Raw genomic sequence first — 12931 nt, 5'->3', positions numbered from 1 at the left:
GCAGAGATAGCAGCAGACCCCAGCCCAGTATAGGGCTCACTGGGGACCCCCGGCAGTGCGGGTACCGGCTGTCCCCAGCTCGGGGGGGTATAGCCGGTCGGCAGCCGGGTCGGGCCGGGCGGGGGTCGCTCCGGGACTACCGTGCCCGTGGTGCCGCGGGGCGGGCGGGGCGCGCGGCGCATGCGCGGGGCGGGGGCGGCGCGGGGGGGGCGGCGGTGCCGCGGCGGCGGCGGCGGCGATGGCGGCGGAGCGGCGGCCGGTGCCCGGCCTGGACGAGTTCGCGGGGCAGAGCTGGAGCGCCTGGCTGGAGCGGGCCGGGCCGCCCGCCGACACCGGTGAGGGCGGTGGCGGCGGGGGGGGCTTCGCGACCGGGGCCGCGCCCGCCGACCCCCGGTCCGAGCGCCGCCGCGCGGCGGGCGGGCAACGGCACCGGGAGAGGGGAGTCCGGCACCGGGAAGCGGCAGCAGGGCATCCCGCACCGGGCAATGGGAACGGGGCATCCTGCGCTGGGAACCGCCAACGGAGCATCCTGCACCGGGCGCTGGGAACCGAGAGGAGCAGGTTCTGCACCGGCTCGTTCTGCTCTGGGAACGGGGCACCGGGAACGGGGCATCCTGCGCTGGACAGTGGGAAACGGGGCACTGGGAACCCGGTACTGGCATCGAGACCTGGCAGCCTGACCTCCAGTACCGGGAGCTGGGCGCACAGCAGAGGGTGCCGGGTCTGGGTGCCCAGGGCAGGATTCCCAGTGCCCAGTTTGTGGTGCAGGTTGTCCTGGCATGTCCTAGGATGTTCCTGGCACTGGGAACTGGACACCTGGAATGAAGCATTCTGTACCAGCACCTGGCACTGGGAACAGGGCAGCCAGACCTGGCACCCTGCACTGGGAATCAGACAGTGGGAATGGGCACCCTGCACTGGGATCCTGGCTCTGGGAATGGGCACCTTGCACTGGGATCCTGGCACTGGGAACAGGGCACTCTGTGGGAAACTGGAACTGGGAATGGATGACTACCTCTGGATGTTTACTGGGATCCTGGCTCTGGGAATGGGCACCTTATACTGGGATCCTGGCTCTGGGAATGGGCACCGCACTGCTACTGGGAATGGCACTGACTGAGGCTGGGAATGGGCACCTGCTGGGATCCTGGTACTTGGAATGGGCACCCTGCACTGGGATCCTGGCACTGGGAATGGGCACCATGCACTGGGAAACTGGCACTGGGAATGGGCACCTGCACTGTTGTACTGGGAATGGGCACGCACTGGGACTGGCACTGGGAAGACTCTGTGAACTGATGGGAATGGGCACCTTGCAATGGACAACTGGCACTGGTGAATGGGCACCTGTACTGAACTGACTGATGGGACCCTGCATGGACTGTAGGAATAGGCACCCTGCACTGGGAAACGGCACTGGGAATGGGCACCTGTACTGGTCGTACTGGATGGGACCCACTGGATCCTGGCACTGGGAATGGGCACCCTGCACTGTGCAACTGTGAAAGGCTTACTGGGGACTGGAATCTGCACTGGGATGCAGAGCGACAGCCAGCACTACGGCACCAGCACTGGGAATGGGCACCCTGCACTAGTGACCACTCACTGGGAATGTGGCATCCTGCACTGGCATCCTGGCACTGGGAATGGGCACCCTGCACTGGGAATGTGGCATCCTGCACCAAAACATGCAGAAACAGGAATGGGGCACCCAGCCCTGGGCACCAGACAGTGGGAATAGGATATCCTGCAATGGGTACCTGGCACCAGGAACTGGGCACTGGGAATCTTACACTGGGCATCCAGACCTGGCACCCCGCACTGAGCTCTGGGAACTGGGAATGGGCACTTCCTGCACTGGGAATGTGGCATCCAGCACTGGGCATCTGGTACCAGGAACTGGGACTGGGAACCTGGCACTGCACAGCCAGACGTGGCACCTGGTACCAGGAGCTGGGCACTCAGCACTGGGCACAGGGCATCCTGTACTGGGCACCCAGCACTGAGAACTGGCATGGGGCATCCTACCAAAGTTGCCCAAACATTAGGAACTTTGCACTGAACACTGGGCACCATGAACTGGGCACCTGGAACTGGGCACCCTGTGCTTGCAGTGGGAACTGGGCACTAGGGAGCCACGCTGGGCACTGGGATTCAGGAACTGGGCAGCAGGATCTCTGCAATATGAACTGGGCACCAATGTGGCACCAGGCAGCCCACTGGGAGCCCTGTGCCCGTTGCTGGGTGCCCCATCCTGGATTCCAGTGGGGTCCTGTTGACACTGGTGGGAGCAGAGCAGTAACTGGAGAGCCTGGACTGGGAATTAGTTGCCACCATTACCCCAGACCAGGCAAGAGGTACTGGGAGCCCCAGGTAGGGCACTGGGTATCACGTGCTGGGCACTGGGATATCCTGTACTGGGAACTGGGCAGGGCACACTGGGAGCCAGGTGCTCCTTACTGGGAGTGTCCCAGGGAGCTCTGAGCACTGGGACTGGCTGGGCACCAGTCATGGTGCATCTGAATGGGTCTGGGTGCCCAGTATGGCACAGCTAGGTGGCACTGGCCACCCAGTATGGCATGGCCAGGCAGGCAGGGCTGGTTACCTAGTATGGCACAGCTAGATGGCACTGGCCACCCAGTATGGCACAGCTGGATGGCACTGAGCACCCAGCATAGCATGGCCTGATAGGATGGGCACCCAGTTTGGCACAGTTGGCCAGGTCACCATTGCCACTGGCTCAGTGGCCACCAGTGCCCCCAGAACAGAGCCCAGGCACAGCCAGGGGAGCCACGAGTGTATGGGAACCAGGGTGACCCAAGGGTGTGACATCCTGGGACCAGGACATTCCCAGGGGGGCCATGTGCCAGGACTGGGATGTTACATCTATCCAGGATGGGGCTGTCCCCAGGGGTGTCCCATCCCAGCACCAGGGTGTCCTCAGGGATGTTCCATCCCAGGGCAAATACATCCCATGGGTGTCACATCCCAGGAATGTCCCATCCCATACTGGGATGTCCCCAGGAACATCCTGCTGGCACTGGGCTGTCAGGATGGGGACCCTGGAGATGGTGACACACCACAGAGCGACGTCACTCACAGGATGCTCTGTCTCTCTGGGCTAATTTTGTCTGGTTTAATTGTTCCAGGAGCAGGGATGCCAGCACCACCCCTGTGTGGGAGCACCGGGACCGTCCGTGTGCCAGCCACTGACAGGATTTTGTCTCTGGCAGGATCAGGGTCAGAGCTGGAGGAGAATGGCAAGAATGGCAGCAAGAAGCTGGACACCATGACCCTGATTAAGGAAGGTGAGCTCCTCTTTGGGGTGAAACCCAGCATTTTGGGGCCGTGTGAGCTGGGATCCTTGTCTGCAGTGCTCCCAGCAGCAGCAGGTGTGTGCCAGCTCACTGAGCTCTCCCCACAGACATGGACATCTTCGGGCACTGCCCTGCGCACGACGAGTTCTACCTGGTGGTGTGCAACCACTGCAGCCAGGTGGTGAAGCCCCAGGCCTTCCAGAAGCACTGTGGTGAGCCAAGGAGTCTGGGGAATGGCTGTTCCACCCCATGGTGCTGGGAACAGCACTGGGAATGCCACCAGGGCTGGCTGGGGGGGTACAGCCTAGGGGCAGGGAGGGGCTCGCAGCAGTGTGAGCTTTGGGGTGGGCTAACAGTGGGGTTATGCCATGCCATGCCATCCCATGGATCCCATCCCATCCTATCCCATGGATCACATCCCATGGATCCCATCCCATGCCGTGGATCCCATCCCATGCCACCCCATCCCATGGATCTCACCCCATCCCATCCCATGGATCCCATCCCATCCCATCCCATCCCATCCCATCAATCCCATATCATCCCATCCCATCCCACCCCATCCCATGGATCCCATAGATCCCATCCCACCCCACCCCATCCCATGGATTCCACCCCATCCCATGGATCCCATCTCACCCCATCCCATGGATCCCATCTCACCTCATCCCATCCCATGCCATGCCATCCCATCCCATGGATCCTATCCCATGGATTCCATCCCATCCCACCCCATCCCATGGATCCCATCCTATCCCAATCCCATCCCGTCCCATCCCTGTGGTAGAACGCCGGCACGGCCCGCTCAGCAAGCTCTATGCCCGTGCCACCGCGTGCCACGTGGCCGTGAACGGGCAGCCGGTGCCCGCCAGGACGCCCGGAGCAGCCAAAGCCCTGCAGGAGAAGCTCCCTGGTGGCCGAGGGAGAGCCCAGCCCCTCCCTGAGCACACGGACAAGGACAACAACCTCTGGTGAGCGCCGGCACGGGCAACCCTCATGCCCTTATGGGGTCACTTTGATGCCACCCCCTCCTCCCCACAACTCTCTCTCCACAGCTTGTTTGTGCCCGTGGTGAACCTGGAGAAGATCCCCAGCATTCCCAAACCGGACGGGCACGGGATCAAGGTGCCCCCCAAAGCCGTCCCCACCAACTCCAAGGAATCCCTGGGGAAAGCCGCGGCTGCCGCGGTGCCCAAAGAGCCCCCGGTGCCCGCCGGGGTCGGGGGGGATTCGGCCATGCCGGAGAGCGTCCCTGCTCCGGGGGACAAGGATGTGGGGGCCCCCAAAGCGCCCCCCAGGTCCCACAGGAAGCTGGCGCGTGAGTCCCCCCTTTCCTTGCCGGCCATGGGGGGGGGCGGATGATCCCAGCGGGACTTCCTGGGGCCGGAATTCCGGGGCCAGGTCTAGCACTGGGGTAGGTACCAGGGGAGTGGCTCCCCCTCTCCTCTGGAGGGATATTGGGGGGTCCCTGCCCTCCCTCCAGTTGTGGTCATCCTGTAGGTTTAGGGCCTTCACTTGGCTGATCCCAAGGAATGGGCACAGCTCAGTTTGGATCCCCAAATTCCTCGAAAAATGGGGGTCAAACATGTCTCACATAAAAATATGGAGGTGGAACACATGCCCCCAAAAATATGGGGGTCAAATGTGCATTCTCCCCAAAATACAGAGGTTGAATACGTGTCCTCCAGAATAGAGGGGTTGAATATATTTCCCCCCAGAAATATGGGGGTCAAATGTGCGTTCTCCCCAAAATACAGAGGTTGAATACGTGTCCTCCAGAATAGAGGGGTTGAATATATTTCCCCCCAGAAATATGGGGGTCAAATCTTCATTCCCCCCAAAATATGGGGTTTGGATGTGTGTGGGGGTCAAATGTGTCACCCCAAAATATGGATGTTAAAAGCGTGGTCCCCCAAGATATGGGGTCCCCCCACAATATGGGGGTTGAAGTTGTGTCTCCCACAAAAATGTGAGAATTGGATGTGTGACCCACAAAAATACAGGGGTCAAATGTGCATTCCCCCCCGAAAATATAGGGGTTGAATACATGGCCTCCAGAATAGAAGGGTTGAATATACTTCCCCCAAAAAATATGGGAGTCAAATCTTCATTCCCCCCAAAATATGGGGTTTGAATATGTGTCCTCCAGAATAGAGGGGTTGAATGTATGTCCCCCCAAAAACATGGGGTTTGGATGTGTGTGGGGGTCAAATGTGTCACCCCAAAATATGGGTGTTAAATGTGTGGTCCCCGAAGATATAGGGGTTAAACACATGTTCCCCCCACAATATGGGGGTTGAAGTTGTGTCCCCCATAAAAATATGAGAATTGGATATGTGACCCCCAAAAATACAGGGGTCAAATGTGCATTCCCCCCCAAAATATAGGGGTTGAATACATGGCCTCCAGAATAGAAGGGTTGAATATACTTCCCCCAAAAAATATGGGAGTCAAATCTTCATTCCCCCCAAAATATGGGGTTTGAATACATGGCCTCCAGAATAGAGGGGTTGAATATATGTCCTCCAAAAAATATGGGGGACATATCCCTCCATATGGGGGTCAAAGGTGTCACCCCAAAATATGGGTGTTAAATGTGTGATCCCCCAAGATATGGGGGTTAAACATGTGTTCCCCCCAAAATACATGGGTGAAACGTGTGTCTCCCCAAAATACAGGGGTCAAATGTGTATCCTCTGAAAATGTGGGGGTTGAACTCGTGTCCCCCCAGAAAATATGGGGGTTGGGCATGTGTCACCCCAAAACACAGGGGTTGTACAGGTGTCACCCCAAAATATGGAGGCTAAACCCATATCCCCCCAAAATATGGGGGCCAAATGTGTGGTCCCTCCCAAAATATGGGGGTATAACACATGCCCCCTCCCAAATATGGGGGTCAAATGTGTATCACCCCAAAATATGTGTTTCAAATGTGTGTGCCACCCCAAAATATGGAGTTTGGATGTGTGCCCCCCCAAGTTATGGGGTTTGGACATATGTCACCCCAAAAGATGAGTGTTGGACACATTCCCCAAAACATGGGAGTCAAACATTCCCCCCTGCCCCCAAAATCCCAGAGCCAATTGGTGCTGTGCCCACAAACTCTCACAGGTAACAGCAATGCCATTAGCAGGACCCAGGTGAAAATGGGGGGTCACTCCAGAGAAGGGGCAAAAAGTGGGGGGCCTCATCCTGCAGAGGAGCAAAAAGGGGAGGGAGCAGCACATGGTGAGTCCCTACCCCTTCAGAACCCCTCAGGGCTGTGTCCCCCCTCAGAGCTGCTCCGAGGAGTGGCTGCTCCATGCCCAGCCCTAGTGGGGGGTGTTGGGGTGCCCCCCCAGCACTCCCCAGCACCCTGTGCCTCCGTGTCCCCCCAGGTAAGGAGTGTGACCTGAACCGGCAGTGTGGGGTGCGGAACCCCGACACCAACAAGCTCTGCACCCGCCTGCTGACCTGCAAGGTAGTGGGAAACGGGGAGGGGACACCCCAATATCCCAGCCTGGGTGTTTTGGGGAGTCCTGAGCCCCCTCCCTGCTGTCCCTCCCCCAGATCCATTCAGTGCACCAGCGGCGGGAGGTGCAGGGTCGGGCCAAGGATTTCGATGTGCTGGTGGCTGAGCTCAAGGCCAGCACCCGCCGAGGGGACCCCCCAAAGGACAGGAGCCCCCCAGAGAAGGAGCCACTGCACCCTGCCCTGCAGGACCCCCCCTCACTGCTGCAGCCCCCCAGTACACCTCCCTGCCGAGCCAGGCTGCCCCACTGCTTGCACCCCCCCAGGTGAGTGCCCCATGGGTTTGGGGAGGGGTCTCCTCTCACCTTTCCCCACCTGAATTGGGGGAGGATGCATGGAAAGGGCAGGAATGGGAGTGGGGATTTGGGGGGATGTGGATGGGAGCAGGGATTTGGGGGGTCTTGTCTCACCAGCTGGATTTAGGGGGATGAAGGTGGGAACAGGGATTGGGGGGATCCTGTTCACCAACAGTGAATTTGGGGGTATGTGGGTGGGAGCAGGGATTTGGGGGGTCCCATGTCACCAGCTGAATTTGGGGAATGTGGATGGGAGCAGGGATTTGGGGGATCTTGTTCACCAGCTCAATTTGGGGGGATGTGGTTTGGAGCAGGGATTTGGGGGTCCCATGTCACCAGCTGAATTTGGGGAATGTGGATGGGAGCAGGGATTTGGGGGGTCCCATGTCACCAGCTCAATTTGGGGGGATGTGGGTGGGAGCAGGGATTTGGGGGATCCTGTTCACCAACAGTGAATTTGGAGGTATGTGGGTGGGAGAAGGGATTTGGGGGGTCCCATGTCACCAGCTGAATTTGGGGGGATGTGGGTGGGAGCAGGGATTTGGGGGATCCTGTTCACCAGCTCAATTTGGGGGGATGTGGTTTGGAGCAGGGATTTGGGAGGTTGTGTCTCACCAGCTGAATGTGGGGGGATGTGGATGGGAGCAGGGATTTGGGGGGTCCCGTCTGACCCCCTCCCCACGTGAATTAAGGGAAGATGTGGCTGGGAGCTGGGTTTTGGGGTTCCCATCTCACCTTCCCCCCTGCACTGGGGGTGTGGCAGGGCAGCAGGAATGTGAGTGCAGAATTGTGGGGTCCAGTCTTGGCCCCTCTGCACCTGAATTGGGAGGGGAAGTGGATGGAAGTAGGGATTTGGGGTGGGGAGGGTCCCATCTCTCCCCACATGGATTGGGGGGCACATTGTAGGGATTAGGAGTGGGGATTTGGGGGGGCTGGATATTGTCTCACAGTGACCCCCCAGTATCGAGCACCCCAAAAGTTCCTCTCTGGTGCAGGGCCCGCCTTTCCTCTGCCAGTGACCCTGAGGATGCTCCAGCCACCTCTGGGGAGGGGGGCACAGGAGGCCTCCCCCTGCCCCTGCCCCTGCCCAAGGGGGGCAGCCGTGTGTCCAGCGAGGAGAGCGAGGAGGAGGGGGCTGAGGAGCCCCCCCGGGCCCCCCTGCGCCCACCCCGGCCTCAGGCGGTGAGTGAGGGGACCCCAGAGTGGGGCAGGGACCCCCAAAGCCACCAGTGACCAGAGTGGGGCAGGGAGCCCCAAATCCACCTGCAACCCATCCATGTGAGACCCCAGAGCAGGACAGGGACCCCCAACTCCACCAGTGACCCATCCATGTGAGACCCAGAGTGGGGCAGGGATCCCCAAATCCACCTGCAACCCATCCATGTGAGACCCCAGTGTGGTGCAGGGACCCCCAAAGCCACCAGTGACCCATCCATGTGAGACCCAGAGTGGGGCTGTGACCCCCCAAATCCATTAGTGACCCATCCATGTCAATCCCCAGAGTGGGGTGAGACCCCAGCTCCACCAGCAATCCATGTTAGACTGCAGAGTGGAGCTGGGACCCCCAGTTCCACAAGTGACCAGAGTGGGGCAGGGAGCCCCAAATCCACCAGTGACCCATCCATGTCAGACCCCAGAGTGGTGTAGGGACCCCCAGAGTGGTGCAGGGACCCCAAATCTGTCAGCAACCCATCCATGTGGGACCCCAGAGGGGTTGGGACCCCCAAATCCCCCAGCGACCCATCCATGTGAGACCCCAGAGTGGGACAAGGACCCCCAGCTCCACTAGCAATCCATGCCAGACCCCAGAGTGGGCTAGGGACCCCCAAATCCACCAGTGGCCCATCCATGTCAGACCCCAGAGTGGGGCAGGGACCTCCCAACTCCACCAGAGACCCATCCATGTCAGACACTAGAGTGGGGGTGAGACCCCTGGGTGGGGCAGGGACCCCCAAATCCACCAGCAACCCATCCATGTGAGACCCCAGAATGGGGCTGGGACCCCCACCTCCACCAGTGACCAGGCTGGGGCAGGGACCCCCAGCTCCCCCAGTGACCCATCCCCGTGTCCTATTCTGGCTCTGTGCCAGGTGGGTGGTTGAGGCAGGGTTGTGGGGGGGCTGCAGTGACCCTGGCACGGTGCCCCCCCAGTTCTGCACCTTTGGCAGCCGCCTGGTGACCCCGGGCTGTTACGTGTTCGACCGGCGGCTGGACCGGTTCTGCGCGGCGCTGGGCTCCATGCTGGAGCAGCACCTCAGCGCACACAGGTGGAGGTGAGGGGGGACCAGGCCTGGACTTTGGGGTCCCCGGGGTCCCAGCATGGTGTTTAGACTGAGGGGGAGGAAGGGAGTGGGGATTTGGGGGGTCTTGTTGTACCCCCCCTCATTCAAAGTGAGCAGGGTAAGGTGGGGGTGCAGGGATGTGAGGGGAAATGAGGGGGGTCTCATTTCATCCCATTCTGATCCATACTGAGGAGGATAAGGTGGGGATGGAGGGATGGGAGTGGGGATTTGGGACCCCCTCCCTACCTGAATCAGGAAGGATTGGGGGGACAGAGATGGGAGTGGGGATTTGAGTGGTCCCATTTCATCACCTTCTCACTCAAACTGGGAAAGACAAGATGAGGATGCAGGACTGAGAGCAGAGATTGGGGTAGGGGGGGGTTCTGTTCACCCTCTCCTCACCAGAATTGGGGTGTAATGGAGATTTGAGGGGATGTCCTGTTTCACCCCTTCCCCTCCAAGCTCGTGGGGACAAGGTGGAGATGTAGGGCTGAGAGTGGGGATTTGTGGGGTCTTCCATCTCACCTTTCCACATCTGAATTGGGAAGCACCGGGTGGGACTAGAAGGATGGGAATGGGGATTTGGAGGGATCCCATCTCACCTTTTCACACCTGAATTGGGGATCATGGGGTTGGGCTGGAGGGGTCTGGAATGGGGATTTGGAGAGGTCCCATCTCACCTTTCCACACCTGAACTGGGGAGGACAAGGTGGGGCTGGAGGGATGGGGGCATGGGGATTTGGAGGGGTCTGGAATGGGGATTTGGAGGAGTCCTATCTCACCTTTCCACACCTGAATTGGGGAGGACAAGGTGGGCTAGAGGGATGGAAATGGGGATTTGAAGAGGTCCCATCTCACCTCTCTCCCCTGAACTGGGGGAATGCGGTTGGGAGCAGCAGTTTTGGGGGTTCCCCTTCTCACCCACCCTCTCCCTTCCCACAGGAAGATCCCTCCAGCCGTCGTCCCCCCTCTTCACCTCCCCGCAGCCCCCCCCAGCCCCGCTGCGCCCCTTTACGGCCCCGCAGCCCCTTCCCCGCCGCTCCGGAGCCTGTCTGCGGCCGGGGGCTGCCGGCTCCCCACCAGCCTCACCTACACCGTGGGGTCCCCGCCGGCGGCGGCCGCCTGCAGCCAGCCCGAGTGCGGCGGAGGGGGCTCGCAGTCCATCACCTCCCCGCTCCCCGCCAACACTCCCTCGCCCTCCTTCAGCAAGCTGCCCCCCGGCAAGGCCAGCAGATCCCCCCGGGCACGGGACGCGGAGCCCCGGCCCTGGCAGCCCCCGCCCAGGGCCGGCAGCCCGCCCTACAAACGGACCTGTTTGGGGGACAGCGTCAAAGGCAAAAATCAGGGCTTGGCTCCCCCCGGCAAGACGAAACTCACCCCGCCGGCTTCGCCCTCCATCGCCATCCTCAACGGGACCCCGCGGGTGCGGCGGCCGCCCCCCGGCCAGCCCTGCCGGGCCCCCCCCGCCGCCCGCGACCCCCAAACGCCGCCGTTGCCGCCCGGGCTGGGGCTGGGGTCGCCGCCCCGGGGGCTCTCCGAGAATGAGGTGAAGAAGCGCAAGAACGCGGCCACCTATTGCCGGGCCCTGAAGGGCAAGGCCGCGCCCGGCCTGCCCGGGCCCCCGGGCCCGCCCGGCCCCGGCAGCTCCGGCTCGGGGGGCTCCGTCCGCAGGAAGAAGCCGGGGACGCCCCTGGGGTTCGAGGAGAAGAGGAGCGCCCTGAAGGTAGGGCTGGGGGGTGGAGAGCCAGGGGGAACCCCCTGAGGGATTGGGGACACGGGGATTGGCGTCACTGTGCGCTGAGGGATGGCCTGTGCTGAGGGGGACACTGTGGGATGGAGGGGGAAAAGCACTGGGACATGCTGGGCTGTGGGGGGGACATCCTGTCCTGTGGGGACACATTGTCCTTGTGGGGGACAACCAGTCCTGTGGGGGGACACCTGTCTTGGGGACACCTGTCTGTGGGGACACCTGTCAGTAGGGACAAACTGTCCTGTGGGGGGACACCCTGATGACCTCCACGTCCTGTGGGGACACCTGTGGGGACCCTGAGCTGTGGAACGTCCTGGGGTCCCCTGTCCCTCTGACAACGTCCCTGTCCCCTGAGTCCAAGCCTTAACAGAGGGGTCACCGGGCTCCCCCCCCCTGTGTCCCCCCCCCTGACCAACGCCCAGACACCGAAACGCATGAAGGGGGAAAAAAAGAAAAAATCCCAAGGAAACACGAAGGAAAAAATCCCAAACTTCCAGAAAATACCTCAAAACTCTCAGTTCTGTTCTCTTGCTGCTAAACCAGCCCCGGGAGGGGGGGGCGGCACTGGGGACCCCCCCGGACCTCCCGGGGCCCCGTCGGCCGCGGATATTTATAAGAAACGGTTGTTGCTGTTTTTGTTCTTTTTGTAAAAAAAAAACAAAGAGAAAAAAAAAAAAGAGTTGTGTGATGGGGGAAAGGGGGTTCTGTGGGTTTGGGGGTGAGGGGGCTCAGTGGGGCAGGATACTGGAATTATTGGGGAGCTGGAAGGGGTCACGGGAGTTGTTCAGAGTGTTGGGGGGGCAGTGGAGTACTGGGGGCTTGTTGGGGGGGCTGTGAAGGGTTATTGGGGAGCAAAGGGGGTCTTTGGGGTGTTGGGGGGGAATGTGGGATTGGGTCGGGGTTCATAAAGGTCTCTGGGAGGCTCAGGGTGTCATTGGGGTTACTGGGGAGGATAGGGGGTCTTTGGAGTGCTGCAGGGTGGGCAGGGCCCCATAAGGGTTTTTGGGGGGCTGGAGGACTTTCTGGGGACTATAGCGGATCTTCGGGGTGCTGCTGACCCTGCTCATAAGGGTCTCTGAGGGGCTGGGAGATGGTCAATGGGGTCATTGAGATTCTGGGAGTTCTCTGGGGTGCTGGTAAATGGGGTCATTGGGGTGCTGGGGAGGCTCAGTGAAATGATGGGAGCATGCTTGGGACCACAGGAGGTTTTTGGGGTGCTCCAGGGACAAGTGGGGTTCATTGGGGTGGTAGAAGGGTACAGGGGACCACAGAGGGTCTTTGGGGACTTGTGGGGTCATAAAGGGGCTGGGGAGATCAGTGAATTGCTCGGGGGTGCCTCAGTACAGAGGGGGGGTCCTGGGGATCGTGGAGGGTCATTAGGGTGCTGGGGGGTTAAAGGGAAGGTCTGGACAAGGGTCTTTGGGGGGGACAGTGGGGACCATAGGATTTAATGGGGTAGAGGGGCACAGGTCTTTGGGGTGCTGGGGGGACAGGTGGGGGACCATAAGGGTCATTGAGGTGCTAGGGGTGTCAGTGGGGTCATTGGGGTGCTAGGGGCTGCCATAGGGGGGTGCTCAGAGCCCCCTCCCAGCACAGTGTGTCGGGGTTGGGGTCACACTGGGATGGGCACACTGGGGTGACTGGGGTGCCTCCCGCTGCCCCTCCACATCACCCCCCTGCACCCCACATGGGGGTGGGCAGGGCAGCAGGCCCCCCCACCCCGGGGGGTGTTCCCCAGCAGTGTCGCCCTGTCCCCAACCCACCCTCACCCCAGCA

The 12931-nt window shown here is 60.9% G+C and overlaps 1 protein-coding gene across 2 annotated transcripts; it reads left to right on the top strand.

Annotated features, from left to right (window-relative positions):
* The first annotated feature begins 229 nt into the window (after window positions 1–229).
* On the top strand, window positions 230–11321 carry ATXN7L2 (ataxin 7 like 2). Of its 2 annotated transcripts, none has more exons than XM_064733199.1 (10): window positions 230–335; window positions 3234–3308; window positions 3425–3529; window positions 4105–4288; window positions 4373–4635; window positions 6695–6777; window positions 6867–7093; window positions 8119–8305; window positions 9275–9396; window positions 10348–11321. In XM_064733199.1, exons 1-10 carry the CDS (start codon window positions 239–241, stop codon window positions 11165–11167), a joined length of 2163 nt encoding a protein of 720 aa, XP_064589269.1. In that variant the 5' UTR covers window positions 230–238; the 3' UTR covers window positions 11168–11321. The 2 variants fall into 2 exon arrangements, with proteins under 2 accessions (XP_064589269.1, XP_064589270.1); XM_064733200.1 differs by having other exon boundaries at window positions 251–335; window positions 3150–3308.
* Window positions 11322–12931: the final 1610 nt, after the last annotated feature.

The sequence above is a fragment of the Zonotrichia leucophrys genome, chromosome 26, assembly GCF_028769735.1.
Source record: "Zonotrichia leucophrys gambelii isolate GWCS_2022_RI chromosome 26, RI_Zleu_2.0, whole genome shotgun sequence".
Classification (NCBI taxonomy): domain Eukaryota; kingdom Metazoa; phylum Chordata; class Aves; order Passeriformes; family Passerellidae; genus Zonotrichia; species Zonotrichia leucophrys.
The sequence above is the reverse complement of the archived record's forward strand: the minus strand, read 5'-3'. Positions and strand labels throughout refer to the sequence as shown.